The sequence below is a fragment of the Cetorhinus maximus genome, chromosome 20 (assembly GCF_964194155.1).
Source record: "Cetorhinus maximus chromosome 20, sCetMax3.hap1.1, whole genome shotgun sequence".
In the NCBI taxonomy this organism is placed as follows: domain Eukaryota; kingdom Metazoa; phylum Chordata; class Chondrichthyes; order Lamniformes; family Cetorhinidae; genus Cetorhinus; species Cetorhinus maximus.
The window spans coordinates 54,164,940-54,178,100 of NC_135898.1; the positions used below are offsets into that span (position 1 = coordinate 54,164,940).

The window sequence follows — 13,161 nt, forward strand, 5'->3', positions numbered from 1 at the left end:
CATGCAAGATACACGCATGCACACTCACAAAAGAGATGGTGTGCACTTAGAGTTTTAAAGAGTCCATAAAATCACTTTTCTTTCAAGATGGAAGTTGGGAACGTTGCAGGCCTGATTTTATTTTTTTTGGCTCAGTGGAGGTTGTAAGTTCCTGGTGATGAATTCACAGTGGATTACTCCTTGCAACAGTAGGTTTCTGGCTTTGTTCCAGTTGAAGTTGTCATCGAGCCCTTGTGGCGAAGGTATGGCTTGGTTCTGCAGATGTAAGGATAGCCTCACTTCTCTGCCTGTTTGTGAATTTCTAGACAGGGTTCTTACTTTGCTGGGTGGCAGCAGTTTAAAAAGGGCGCAGAGAGCAGCATGGACTTCAGTTTAAAAAGGGTGCAGAGAGCGGGAGCGATTTCAATTTTACTTCAGGAGAATGAGGCTAAAACAGCGAGACTTTTTAGGGGAGAGCGAGACTAAAACAGCGAGACTTTTTAGGGGAGAGCAAGACTAAAACAGCGAGACTTTTTTAGGGGAGAGCTAGACTAAAACAGCGAGACTCAAGTAGGAGTAAGCGTAAAATAAAAGCAAGGGTCCATATTCTATTTAGTTAAGATATGCCTGGTGAGCTCGGTCCTGTGATTTGCACATCCTGCGCTATGTGGGAAATCCTAGACGCTCCTGGATGACCATGAGTGCAGGAAGTGCCTCCGACTGGAGCAACTCAAGCTCCGGGTTTTGGAGTTTGAGCGGCAGCTAGGGGCACAATGCTACATTCGCAAGGCTGAGAGGTTTGTGGATAGCTCGTTTCAGGACGTGGTCACCCCACAGCTTAAGGAAGTGCAAGCAGAGAGGGAAGTTTTGACAGCCAGACGGGAGCAGGCAGGTAGTGAGTGAATCCCCTGAGTGCATCTCGCTCACAAACCATTTTTGGAAAATGGTGAGAGTGACGGTTCCCCTGTGGGGGGCCAACTAGAGCTAAGGCCATTGTACTGTGGATGGTCTAGCTGCTCTGCGGGGGAGTAAGAAGCGTGGAAGGGCAATAGTGGTAGGGGATTTGTTAGTGAGGAGAATAGACAGCTGCTTCGGCAACTGTAGACATGACTCCAGGATGGTATGTTGCCTCCGGGGTGCCAGGGTCAAGGATGTCACAGAACGGCAGGACATTCTGAAGGGGGAGGGCGAACAGCCAGAGGTTGTGGTCCATGTTGGGACCAATGACATAAGAAGAAAGAGAAATGAGGTCCTGCAAGCAGACGTTAGGGAGTTAGGTAGGAAATTGAAAAGCAGGACTTCAAAGGTAGTAATCTCCGGATTACTCCTAGTGCCACACAGTAGTGAGCATAGGAACAGAAGGATAGAGCAGATGCATGCATGGCTGGAGAGATGGTGCAGGAGGAAGGGCTTTAGATTCCTGGGGCATTGGGACCGTTTCTGAGGGAGGTGGGACCCGCACAAGTTGGACGGGTTACATCTGAACAGGAAGGGGACCAACATCCTCATGGGGAGGTTTACTAATGCCGTTGGGGCGGATTTAAACTAAATTGGCAGGGGGGTGGGGTCCTGAAAAGTAGTTCAGAGGGGAGAGAGGCTGAGATGGAATTAGAAGTTATAATGCTAGTAAGTGAGCCTGGAAGGCAGAGGAAACATAGGCTAGATAAGAAAGAAGTGAGTTTAGCAAGGCTAAATGGAATATATTTTAGTGCAAGGAGCCTGAGGAATAAGACAGACGAGCTGAGGGCACAGATAGGCATGTGGGGGTATGATGTCATAGCTATGATGGAGACTTGGCCAAAAGAAGGATAGGATTGGCAGCTCAACATTCCTGGTTATAGGGTATTCAGACGAGATAAAGAGGGGGATAGAAGATGAGGGCGGGTCGCAATATTGATCAAGGAATCAGTTATAGCAGTGAGGAGGGATGATATCTTGGAAGGATCATCAAATGAGGCCATATGGGTAGAAGTAAAAAACACAAAAGGGGCAAACATGCTGTTGGGGTGTCTATTATAGGCCCCCAAACAGTCAGAGGATCAAATATGAAATCAAATTTCAGAAGTGTAAGAATAATAATGCAATAATAGTAGGGGATTTTAACTACCCAAATATTAACTGGGATAGTTTTAGTGTGCAAGGTAGGGAGGGAGCAAAATTCTTAAATTGCATCCAGGAGAACTTTTCTAGCCAGTATGTAGAAAGCCCAAGAAGGGAGGGGGCAGTTCTGGACCTGGTATTTGGAAATGAGCCCAGACAGGTGGAAGGCATATCAGTAAGGGAGCATTTTGGAGAGGGTGACCATAACTCAGTTAGATTTAGGTTAGTTATGGAAAAGGATAAGGTTGGGCTGGGAATAAAAGTTCTAAACTGGGGAAAGGCTAATTTTACTACGATGAGATGATTTGGCTAAAGTGGACAGGGAGCAGCTATTTGCAGATAAAGCTGTGTCAGAGCAGTGGAAGGATTTCAAGGAGGAAATAGCGAGAGTACAGGCAAAGGGGGATGGGAGGGGAACAAGTCTGGAGAATCCTGGATGTCAGGGGACATAAAGGTTAGGATTAAGGAAAAAAGGAGAAGCTTGTGGCAGATACCGAACGCTCAATATGACAGAGTCCCTAAAGGAGTATAAAAAATGTAGGGGGGATCTTAAAAAGGAAATTAGAGAGTGCATGAGAAAGCATTGGTGGGTAGAATAAAGGAAAACCCAAAGGGGTTTTTTAAATTTATAAAGAGCAAGAGAATAACTAGGGAAAGAGTAGGGCCAATTGGGGACCATAAACGGTAATCTATGTGTGAACCCAGAAGACATGGGTACAGTCCTCAATTAATATTTTGTGTTGGTCTTTGAGTCTATGATGTCTTCCCTTTGAGTCTCTTTATTTTCCGGACTGACTGATTTGAGGCTGCTGCTCAAGATGAGTGTTAAGAAATATTACTTATCACAAGCTGGTTTCTGTCAGGTGACCATAGTATCAGTCTTCCCATTTTCCACACAAATGGTCCCTGACAACATTAGCAATGATGCACAATGGGGTTTGAATCTTGTAATTTTTGCATCTTTGTGATAGGATGTTTTTTTTTTCCTCACACCTGTTTTGTGGAGTTTCATGCTGCAGCGCTAAGTTTGTGGTATCATGAAAATATAATAATTTTCATAACATTATTGGAATTTATTGTAAAGTAGGAATAGTGGGGTCTGGATTGTGTGTGTGTCTGTGTTAACTGAATTAAAGACAGCTGGTCTGACAGCTTTGATGTATCAGGAAGAGAAGCTAGGTGTGAAATGTTAAATAGGTAAACATGGCTGAAGTTTTAGGATGTGAGGGGTAAAGGAAAATTTGCTTTTTTAGATAAACCAGAGTAATTTGAATTTCTAAAGAGGTGGTGAAATGTTACACATAGACAGAAGAAGCCAAACAATATGCTTATTTTTCCCAAAGGTTACTGATAAATTGAAGATCAGTAGAAGATTTTTATTATTAGAAAGATAAAGTCCAAAGACATATTGAAACAATGAAATTTGCATCCAGAGGGGAAAATATATATAAAGAAGAGAAGGCTGAGTGTAAGAGGAAGGCATTCTGAGATCTAATAAGTGTGAAAAGCCCCGAACCTCTACGTACCAAGCTGCTGCCTATAGGAACCAAAGCTAAGAGAATTCACTGTGAATATCCCTGTCCAGGTTATCGTGTGCTTTGCCTGGGCCTGCTAAGATCTACTTTATTTTTACTGTTGCCTTAACAGGGGTGTAACTGGGAGTCAGATTAATTAGGGGAGCTAGGAGTTATAGTAGTAATTTGTAGACCTATGTATGTGATTAAAATCAATTCTTTTATTAATAAATGTTTAATTTAGTTTTATAAAAAAGCTCTAAGTTTGGGTAGACTCATTACTACTGAATGCAAGGACACATCTTGAAATAAAATACAAATTGCAAAAACAGTTGCGACAACTGTTTTGAGTTTCCCTCTGGGATTTGAGCAGCTCGGCATTCACCATTAGCTGTGCTATAGCAGTGGTCATTGTACATCAGTTTTTGCAAACGATTAGACAACAGTAGCTGTTAAATCCACAGGAGTGATCTGTTACATTTTTAATGTCTTCTCAGGAGTGTTCCAAATGGTTGTTTACATTTTAATGTCCTGTCCAGTCAAGCAGGCTGCTTCCAGCCTTGAGCAGTTTCATGTACATTTGCAGACAAGGAGAAAGGTCACCTGATCCCCTTTGGTTCTATCTTTTTGCAGTAAAGATTGTCCATTCTCCCACGTTGTTTTAAAAAAAAATTTTTTCATACATTTGTGGGTACACCTGCATGGGTGACATTTAGGAATGATTATTTCTTTTGGAATATATTTGGTCCCCCTATCTCTTGATCTCCTGCATTTTGCCTAGGACTGGGACCAACTGAATACCTTCCAGTCAAAAGAGAGACACTGAGTTAATATTTCGGGTGGATAACCTTTAATCAGAACCTTCTTTCTGAATTTATCTGTTGATTTTGAAACATAAGATTTGATGAACGAGTTCAATATAACTAACTTGATAGTAGTTTGTCCCACCTTCCTCTATATTCATCTATTGTATCAAGACAGTCTGATTCTACATCATCCAGTTTTGTAGGCAATTTTAGGAAAGATTTGCAATCCACAAAATGCAAATCTCTGCAAATCACATCTAACTAATGTGAAAGCTACTTCGAAATGTAGTTTCTAATGGGAGAGAAGGAATCCCTTTGCTAATGGGAAATTATTCATATTACTCTAGAAGTCTCGTACAAATTGAGAGTAGGTCACTTGGCTCCTCGAGCCTGCTCTGCCATTCAATAAGATCATGACTGACATGATTGTAACCTCAACCCAAATTCCCACCTACCCCCGATAACCTTATCTTTGCTTATCAAGAACCTATCTAGCTCTACCTTAAAAATATTCAAAGACTCTGCTTCCGCCACCGTTTGAGGAAGAAAATTCCAAAGAGACTCGACCCTCAGAAAAATTTTTTCCTTATCTCTGCCTTAAATGAGCAATCCCTTATTTTTAAACAGTGACCCCTAATTCTAGATTCTCCCACAAGAGGAAACATCCTTTCCACATCCACCCTGTCAAGACCCCTCAGGCTTGAGTATGTTTCAGTCAAGTCGCCTCTTACTCTTCTGAACTCCAGCAGTTACAAGCCTAGCCTGTCCAACCTTTCCCCATAAGACAACCTGCCCATTCCAGGTATTAGTCTAGTAAACCATATCTGAACTCCTTCCAACGCATTTACATCCTTCCTTAAATAAGGAGACCTTATGACTTCATGACTATTCTATATGCTTAAAATACAGGATGGTTGCTACTGCTGATGTCATTTACTGTTGCTAGTTTTCCATGCCAGAGCACAAATTACTTAAAAGCTAATTTGATCAGCTTTGTAGTTGGACTTTAAACTAATTATAAGTAGAGAGAGATTTAATGCAATCTTTTCTTTTGCATATTCTGACTTCAGTATGGACTTAACTCATTCCACTTCCATTATAGCAATTTAAGTTTGTTGAAAGTACGTGATAACTTTTCATTTTCTAGCAGTATAAATCAACGTCTAAATTTAAGGCTGCGGTTATTTAAAGCTACTGGTCCAAAAGTGCTAATGTGTGAAGTACAACTGGCAGGACCAATGTTAAGTTGTGAGGAATGTCTGGCTGCGAATTGGGATCTGCTTACAAAGAGAGAGGCTTTCTTTCGCATGAGAATTTTGCATAAATAAGCAGAGCTGTACTCCCTTGGCAGATGACAACAAGAATGGTTCACTCTCTAATTAATTTTTTTAAAAAAAATCACAGTTGGATTATCAATTTGTCTAGAACATCCACCAAACTCTTGAACGCATTTTAATTTTGGCTTTACTTCACATTATTGTTATACCCTACAAGTAACAAGTCCAGGTGGTGTGCAATGGTGTTTAGTGCATTTTGTCAGATCCAGAACCTAACTATGGTATTCGGCTATTACTTGTGTAACTGCATATTTAAATCTGTTCTACATTGGCTTTTAAATTGAGAGTGAAACGTTAAAGAGAAATTCCACTGGCATGGTCACATTGGATGTTGAAGGCCCTGTATGAAGGGAAGCAGGGAGTTCTTGGTTTCTGGCTAATATTCCTTCCTTAACCAAGTACATTCGAAAATATTGACTGGCCATTCATTTCACTGCTGGTTATGGACAGCTTGCTATCCTCAATACTTTGAAGATCATGTCAAAAGTTTCTAGGGCAAGGTTGGCCATAATGAAACCAGAGTATGCAAACACCATGGTTGTTATCAATCCACTCTCATTGCTGTTGAAGACTTCAAAGGATTTGATGAAATCCAGTTTTTTTATTATTCGTTCATAGGATGTGGGTGTCACTGGCTAGGCCAGCATTTATTGCCCATCCCTAATTGCCCTTGAACTGAGTGGTTTGCTAGGCCATTTCAGAGGGCATTTAAGAGTCAACCACATTGCTGTGGGTCTGGAGTCACATGTCAGCCAAACCAGGTAAGGATGGCAGATTTCCTTCCCTAAAGGACACTAGTGAACCAGATGGGTTTTTTCTGACAATCGACAATGGGTTTTTTTAAGATCATCATTAGTCTTTTATTTCCAGATTTTTTTAAATTCAAATTCCACCATCTGCCATGGTGGGATTCATACCCGTGTCCCCAGAGCATTACTCTGGATTATCAGTCCAGTGACAATACCACAATGCCAAGGCCTCACCACCACCACTTGCAGAGTCGAGATTGTTAGAGTATACATTAGGGCAAGTTAAATTTCTGACTGACTTAATTTTTCTTCAGTACAATTTATTTAAAATCTGCCATATCCCCATAACCACCAGCAACAGTCATTTGTCTTTATTGCAGATGACGTTGGTCAGCTACTGCATTTTAAGCCACTTAATATACAATGAAAGAAAAAAAACACAGCCCAAGAGATTGTGCAGCTGATATTTTCGTTAAAATGCAGTTAAGATGTTCAAAAAATCTGTGTAGTCATTCCACTAAAGACTGGGGTAACTTTTTTATGGGATTATATTTGCCTGTAAACTTAATTCATGTTAGTTTATCTTCTACACGCGGTGTAAATAGACATTTATACGCTTCCTGATATTGCCTAAATCGCTCTTTTTAAAGTGAATCTGAGCAATTAACTGATTCTATCTTTTTAGACCAACAAAAAATGTGAAGAGGCTCGTCAGGAGAAAGAAGCTATGGTAATGAAGTATGTACGAGGAGAGAAAGAATCCCTTGACCTTCGAAAAGAGAAGGAAGGAATTGAAAAAAAATTAAGGGATGCAAATAGAGAACTGGAGAAGTTGACAATTAAGACCAAGCAGCTCACACAAGAGAAGGCGAGATTACAACAGCTCTATGATGCAAAGGTACTTTATCTTACTACTGTATATAGAGCTGTGAGTCCCAATAAGCTATCTATGGAACTCTCGATGTCAGTTTTCCTCATTCTCTCACTTAACTCTGCGCTGCAGGAGATATCTTCCTTTTCTGCAGATGACAGCTTTGGGGTATGGCCCATATTCTGCGGCTGGCTATTCTTCATGTGTGAACTGGACAATAATTATTCATCTGAGACCCGTTGCAGTCAAACCTGACTGATGAGAGCCTCCAGCTGGAGTAGCTGCATAGTTAATAAGAACAGTGATCTTGGCTTTTGATGTGTGTATTTTCCTCTCTTGCATATCCTGTGGTTACTGAGGTTATTTTGTAACCTGATTCTGCCCATCTCTTTTCCTCAACTCCTTTCCAATTGTGCTGGGAAAGAAAAAATAACTTAGAACAGATAATAGTTAAAACTTGGGAACATCCTGATCTGGATGGCTTTCAATACCTCACTCAACTGCACCACAGATTGCATTTACCAACTGAGCCATCCCAGGGGTGAGATTTGTTCTTGTGTTTTTAGACCAGTTGTGCAATGTAATGGTTTTCTTCATTCCCCCACCTGGATGATTGTGTTAGAACATAAATAGAAAAAGGAGAAGACCATATGACCAATGGAGCCTGCATCGCTATTCATTATGATTATGGTTGACCTGCCTGCCTGCCTTTCCTGCCTGTTCCCCATAACCCTGGATTCCCTGAGAAACCAAAATCTGTCTATTGTAGCCTTAAATATATTCTATGGTGCTGTATCCATAGCCATTTGCGGTAGAGAAAAACACAGCTCTTTTGAGTGAAGATATTTCTGCTCGTCCCAGTCCTAAATGATTATCCCTTCATCCTGAAATTCTGCATCCTTCTAGATTGCCCAGACAGAGGAAACAATCTCTCCGTTTCTGGCCTGTCAAGCCCCTTCAGAATCGTCAATGTTTCAGTGAGATTACCTCTTATTCTTCTTAACTCCAGAGAATATAGGCCCAGCCTCTCATCATAGAATTATCCTCTCATGCCGGGACCGATCTAGTGAATCTTCGCTGTACTGCCTCCAATGCAGATATATCTTTCCTTAAGTATGGAGACTAAAACTGTGCACCTGATTCAAAGCCTTGTATATATATTCCAATCCCTTGCAATAAAGGCCAACAGGTCATTTACTTTCCTAATTGCTTGCTATACCTGTATGCTAACTACTTGTGTTTCTTGCAGAAGTGTATCCAAGTCTCTCTGAACATCAGCATATTTAAATTTTATGCATGTCCCTGTAATGGTGATTAGATCTAAACCATTTATCTCTATTTTATGCCACTAGTTCATCTACTTTATTGTGGATACTCTGCACATTCAGATAAAGTGACTTCAATTTTTTTTATTACAATTCCCTGCATGGACTTTACTATCTGATACTCGATTGTCATTAAAGACTCTGTCCCTTCCTGTCCCACACAGCTTATCTTTACCCACATCAATATACTTTTCTATTGCCTTAACTTGTATCTTTGGATTTCTAAATCTCCCTTCACCTGAAGTCTCCTCCCCTTCTGTTAGTTTAAAGCCATTTTTCCCTATGCTGACCATATTTGCTGGGGCACTCACGTTTGTATGCTCTGTCCTTTCCTGTCACATTCTGGTTACCATTACCTGTTTCGCCACTCTGCCTTGTCCTTCCTCTTAACTTTTAAAATCTTCCTTCATGTGAACTCTGCCCTCAATATTTAGTTTAAAGTCCTCTCTACAGCCCTAGTTACACAACTATCTAGGACACTGGTCCCAGCGTGGTTCAGGTGAAACTGTCCTAACAGTACAGCTCCATGTTTGCCCAGTACTGATGCCAGTGTCAATGAATCAAAACCCATTTCTCCCACACCAGACTTTGAGTTCAACGTTATGATATTACTGACCTTATGCCAATTTGCTCGTGGCTCATATAGCAATCCAGAGATTATTAACTTTGTAGTTCTGCTTTTGAATTTATCAGCTAGCTGTTCATACTCCCTCAGCAGAACCTTTTTCTTAGTCCAACATATGTTGTTAGTACCCATATGCACCATGACACTGGATCCTTCCCCTCCCACTGCACGTGCCTCTCTATCCCTGAGATGCTGTTCTTAACCCTGGCTCTGGGCAGGCAACACAGCCCTCGGGACTTACACTCCTGGCTGCGGAGAACTGTATCTAACCCCCTAACTATACTGTCATCTACTACAACTACATTCCTTTTTATTCCCCCTACTTCAATGACGTCCGTCACCAAGATGTTGTGGTCAGTTTGCTGACCCTGCTTATGTGCACAAACTTGTTGGACAATTGCAGCGACTGTGGCTCCTCCATTGCTACCAACTGGGCCCTCATACCGACCTTACTCGTAGTCCCACCCGCCGGTCCTTGAACACGGACCAAATCACAAGTACCTAGCCTAAGGGGTGTGACTGCCCCTGGAACAAAGTGTCAAGGTAACTTTTCCCGCTGTGTGGTGCATCAGTCCCTGAAGCTTGGATTTCAGCTCATCATCTCTGAGCAGAAGTTCCTTGAGCTGCAGACACTTACTGCAGATGTGGTTGTTGTGGATCGCACTGGTGTCCACCAGTCCCCACATGCTACAGCTGCAACACATCATCTGCCCTGTCATTTTACTATGTTTTATTTGACTAATTAATTGTCGATGCCATTAAGTAGACGTCAGCAAAGCTTACTTTGTGGGATTTCCTGACCAGTTGGTGGTGGGGGTGGGGGAGGGGGAAGAAGATTGTTCCAAATAAACTTAACTGGTGTGCTTTACCCAAAAAAAGGCTAGTGTCTTTTTCTTAAGGAATATAAAGAATACTAACTTCATCTGGTGCAGTTCAAGAAGGCTGCTCACCCACCACCTTCAAGGGCAATTAGGGATGGGTAACAAATGCTGGCATTGCCAGTGATGCCCACATCCCATGAAAGAATAAAAAAAATTCTTAAATCTATTCATAACTTTGTTTTGTATGTTTTTTTTATAGCAGTTGCTTTCATTTAAACATAAAACATTTGACTCAGTAATGGCATGTCAGTTAATTGCATCCTCCTTATTGGTGCACATCTTTTGCTGCCAAAGTGCTGTGAATTAAACTAGTTTGACTACTATAATGATGACTACGTTAGAAATCACTGGTGATATTCATGGAAAATGCTTGGCTTAATTGAATGGCATTCCTCTCCACTATTTTCAAGGTGTTTACCAATTTATTTTGGGAAAAAGAAATAAATTGTTTAGTATTAATGTTGTGGCAGAGCTGGTAAGAATGCTTTAAGTGATGAAACTTTAAGTAGAATGATAGCATTCTGTTTGCCAGATTACTTCATAGTATTCAACATTACAAGTTTGAGAATCGAGGCAAAAAAAAACTCACGCGTTCTACTTAGGTAAAAAATATGGTTATTGAGCTTTTTTTAAAGAAACATTAAATTGATTAAGGCTTAAGAACCTGTGCAGTATGTTCTATATGATTTTGAAGTGCTTCTATAAATCTGTGTATTAAATACTAAACCTAAAACATATGCTGAAGTTTCACATGTTTATAGATAACTTTGAAGTCTTTTGCATCTTTACTGTATTCCCCCTCCAACCAAAAAATATTTATTACAAAACTAGGCTATTGACATTTTTACAGAATTAGGTTACTTGATCTCGTTTAATGCCACTCCTTTGGCTTCTCCCTAACCAACTTATCAGCTAATAGGAAATATACAAACCTGAAGAAAATTTGACATGGCTTTGAATCTTCCTCAGCTCTGTCCGGTAAAGTAACCAGTCAGTATGCAACAGCATAAAACATAACGTAGAAAAAGCTGTAGGTTGGAATTTAGGTCTTTAGGGACTATGATAACTTGCTTAGCTCACCAGACAGTATATTTGAATTGTTAAATAGAAATGCCTTTATCAGTACTGCCAATTTAAATCAGACAAATTATGCAAATATGTGATTTGTATTATTTGACAAAGCTGTTGCATACATACTTTACCGGACAGAGTTGAGGAAGATTCAAAGCCATGTCAAATTTTCTTCAGGTTTGTATATTTCCTAATAGCTGATAAGTTGGTTAGGGAGAAGCCAAAGGAGAGGCATTAAATGAGATCAAGTGTCTTAATTTTGTAAACATGTCAACTGTCTAGTTTTGGAATAAATATTTTTTGGTTGGAGGGGGAATACAGTAAAGATGCAAAAGACTTCAAAGTTATCTATAAGCATGTGAAACTTCAGCTCCTCTGGTAGAGCAGTGTGAAAATGGAAAGATTCACTTTTTAGCTCTACTTTTTGAAAATTTGCAAAAAAATATTTTTTTCACTGATTTCAGGAAGGAGAAGCAACAAAGCTCCACAAAGATGTTGAAAAACTGAAGGAAGACATCAACTCCAACATCATCAAAGTGAAATGGGCCCAAAATAAATTGAAAAATGAAATGGATACACACAAGGTTAGTTAGTGTTGCACTGTTTAGATCATCAAATCAAGAAACAACAAAAAGATGGTCAATGAAATATTTCATATTTAAAAATACAAATGTTTTACTTGTAGTTTGAATGTTATTATAGGAAGACAGTAAACCGAAGTATAGCTCATGGTATTTGTGCGCATTTTTAAAAAAAGAAAGCACCAAAATTGAAACAGCTTATGATTCTAGAATTTGTCTCTTTCTCTTGCTCTTGGCCAAAAAGTAAAGCTTTGCATTGGAGATTTAGTCTTGCATGCTTCCTTCATTGCTACTCTGACCAGAACTTGCGCTGGGATTCTGGCCCATGCTCTACCTATCTGGGCCACTCCCACCCAGGCCCATTCACTGGAATTTTTCCAGTCTGTCTTACATAGTTCATCCTGTTTACATATGGAATAAGTGTCTTTGTTCTTCTTTCTACATTCTCCTGTCTGCAGTTTTTAAAATTATGTATTCATCCAAGATGAACGCATAACTCCCAAGTGTGGTCTGACCCAGTTACGGCAAGCTACAGCACAACTTCAAGGTCTCTTCCCTAATGTTTTGACTATCTATAACCAGCATTTGTAACCTGTATTGTTTAGGTGTTGCAAGTCTATACTCCATTTCAGTAGAAGATCATCTAGTAAATCTCAACGTTTATTTTCTTTATTCATATTTTGACCAATGCTGTAAATATTACATTTATTTCAGTGTCAAATTCCATTTATTATTCTCAGCTAATTGTATAATTGTACTCATTCTAAATCTTAAATGTTTTACAACATCCTCTTTCGTTATTGCACTCGTGTTTTAGTGTTCACCAGAAAATTTCCAACTTTATATTTTGTTTTGATATTCAGGCCATTAATGCAGTCTCGAACAGCAAGGATCCAACTGTTTGTTTTTTGTTTTCTTGCAGGACTCCACATCTTCCCTAATCTTACATTCCACCACTTTACCATCTTATCCACTCCCATGTTCTATTCTGGATTTCTGGCTATTAGCTTAATTGGGAATCTTTTTACATGTGGAGTTTTGCTAAAAGCTTTCTCAAAGTTCAAATAAGCCAGGCCAAAGGAAGTTCTGCTACCTACTTTATCTCTACATTTTGAAAAAATGAGGAGGTTTTCCAGATAGGGCCTTTCATGCATGACGTTTCTCATTAAATTGCACCCACCCAGGCACATCTCCAATCTATCCCTTTTAAAAGTTTTCATTATTCCACCTGTCGGCTGGAGACTTGAAAGTGAAACCTAAAAAGGCTTTGGAATTGAATTTACTTCAAGGTTATATCATTTAATAAAACATGGCATTGTACA

General features: G+C 39.9%; 1 protein-coding gene and 1 long non-coding RNA gene across 8 annotated transcripts in view; one reads left to right on the forward strand and one right to left on the reverse strand.

Moving 5' to 3' along the window:
• Positions 1-13,161, forward strand: part of ccdc186 (coiled-coil domain-containing protein 186) — a 119,574-nt gene that overhangs the window by 34,507 nt on the left and 71,906 nt on the right. For all 7 annotated transcript variants that reach the window (XR_013579733.1, XR_013579732.1, XM_078564678.1 and 4 more), the window contains exons 5-6: positions 7,171-7,383; positions 11,723-11,842. Coding sequence is in view for 5 of the 7 variants with exons in the window: in XM_078564678.1 (XP_078420804.1) it covers positions 7,171-7,383; positions 11,723-11,842 (333 nt within the window). In the remaining 2 variants the exon portion in view is untranslated. The remainder of the gene's footprint in view (positions 1-7,170; positions 7,384-11,722; positions 11,843-13,161) is intronic.
• LOC144694377 (uncharacterized) overlaps positions 7,381-13,161 on the reverse strand; it is a 33,416-nt gene continuing 27,635 nt past the window's right edge. Inside the window, exon 3 of the long non-coding RNA XR_013579737.1 lies at positions 7,381-7,771. This is a non-coding gene — a long non-coding RNA (uncharacterized LOC144694377). The remainder of the gene's footprint in view (positions 7,772-13,161) is intronic.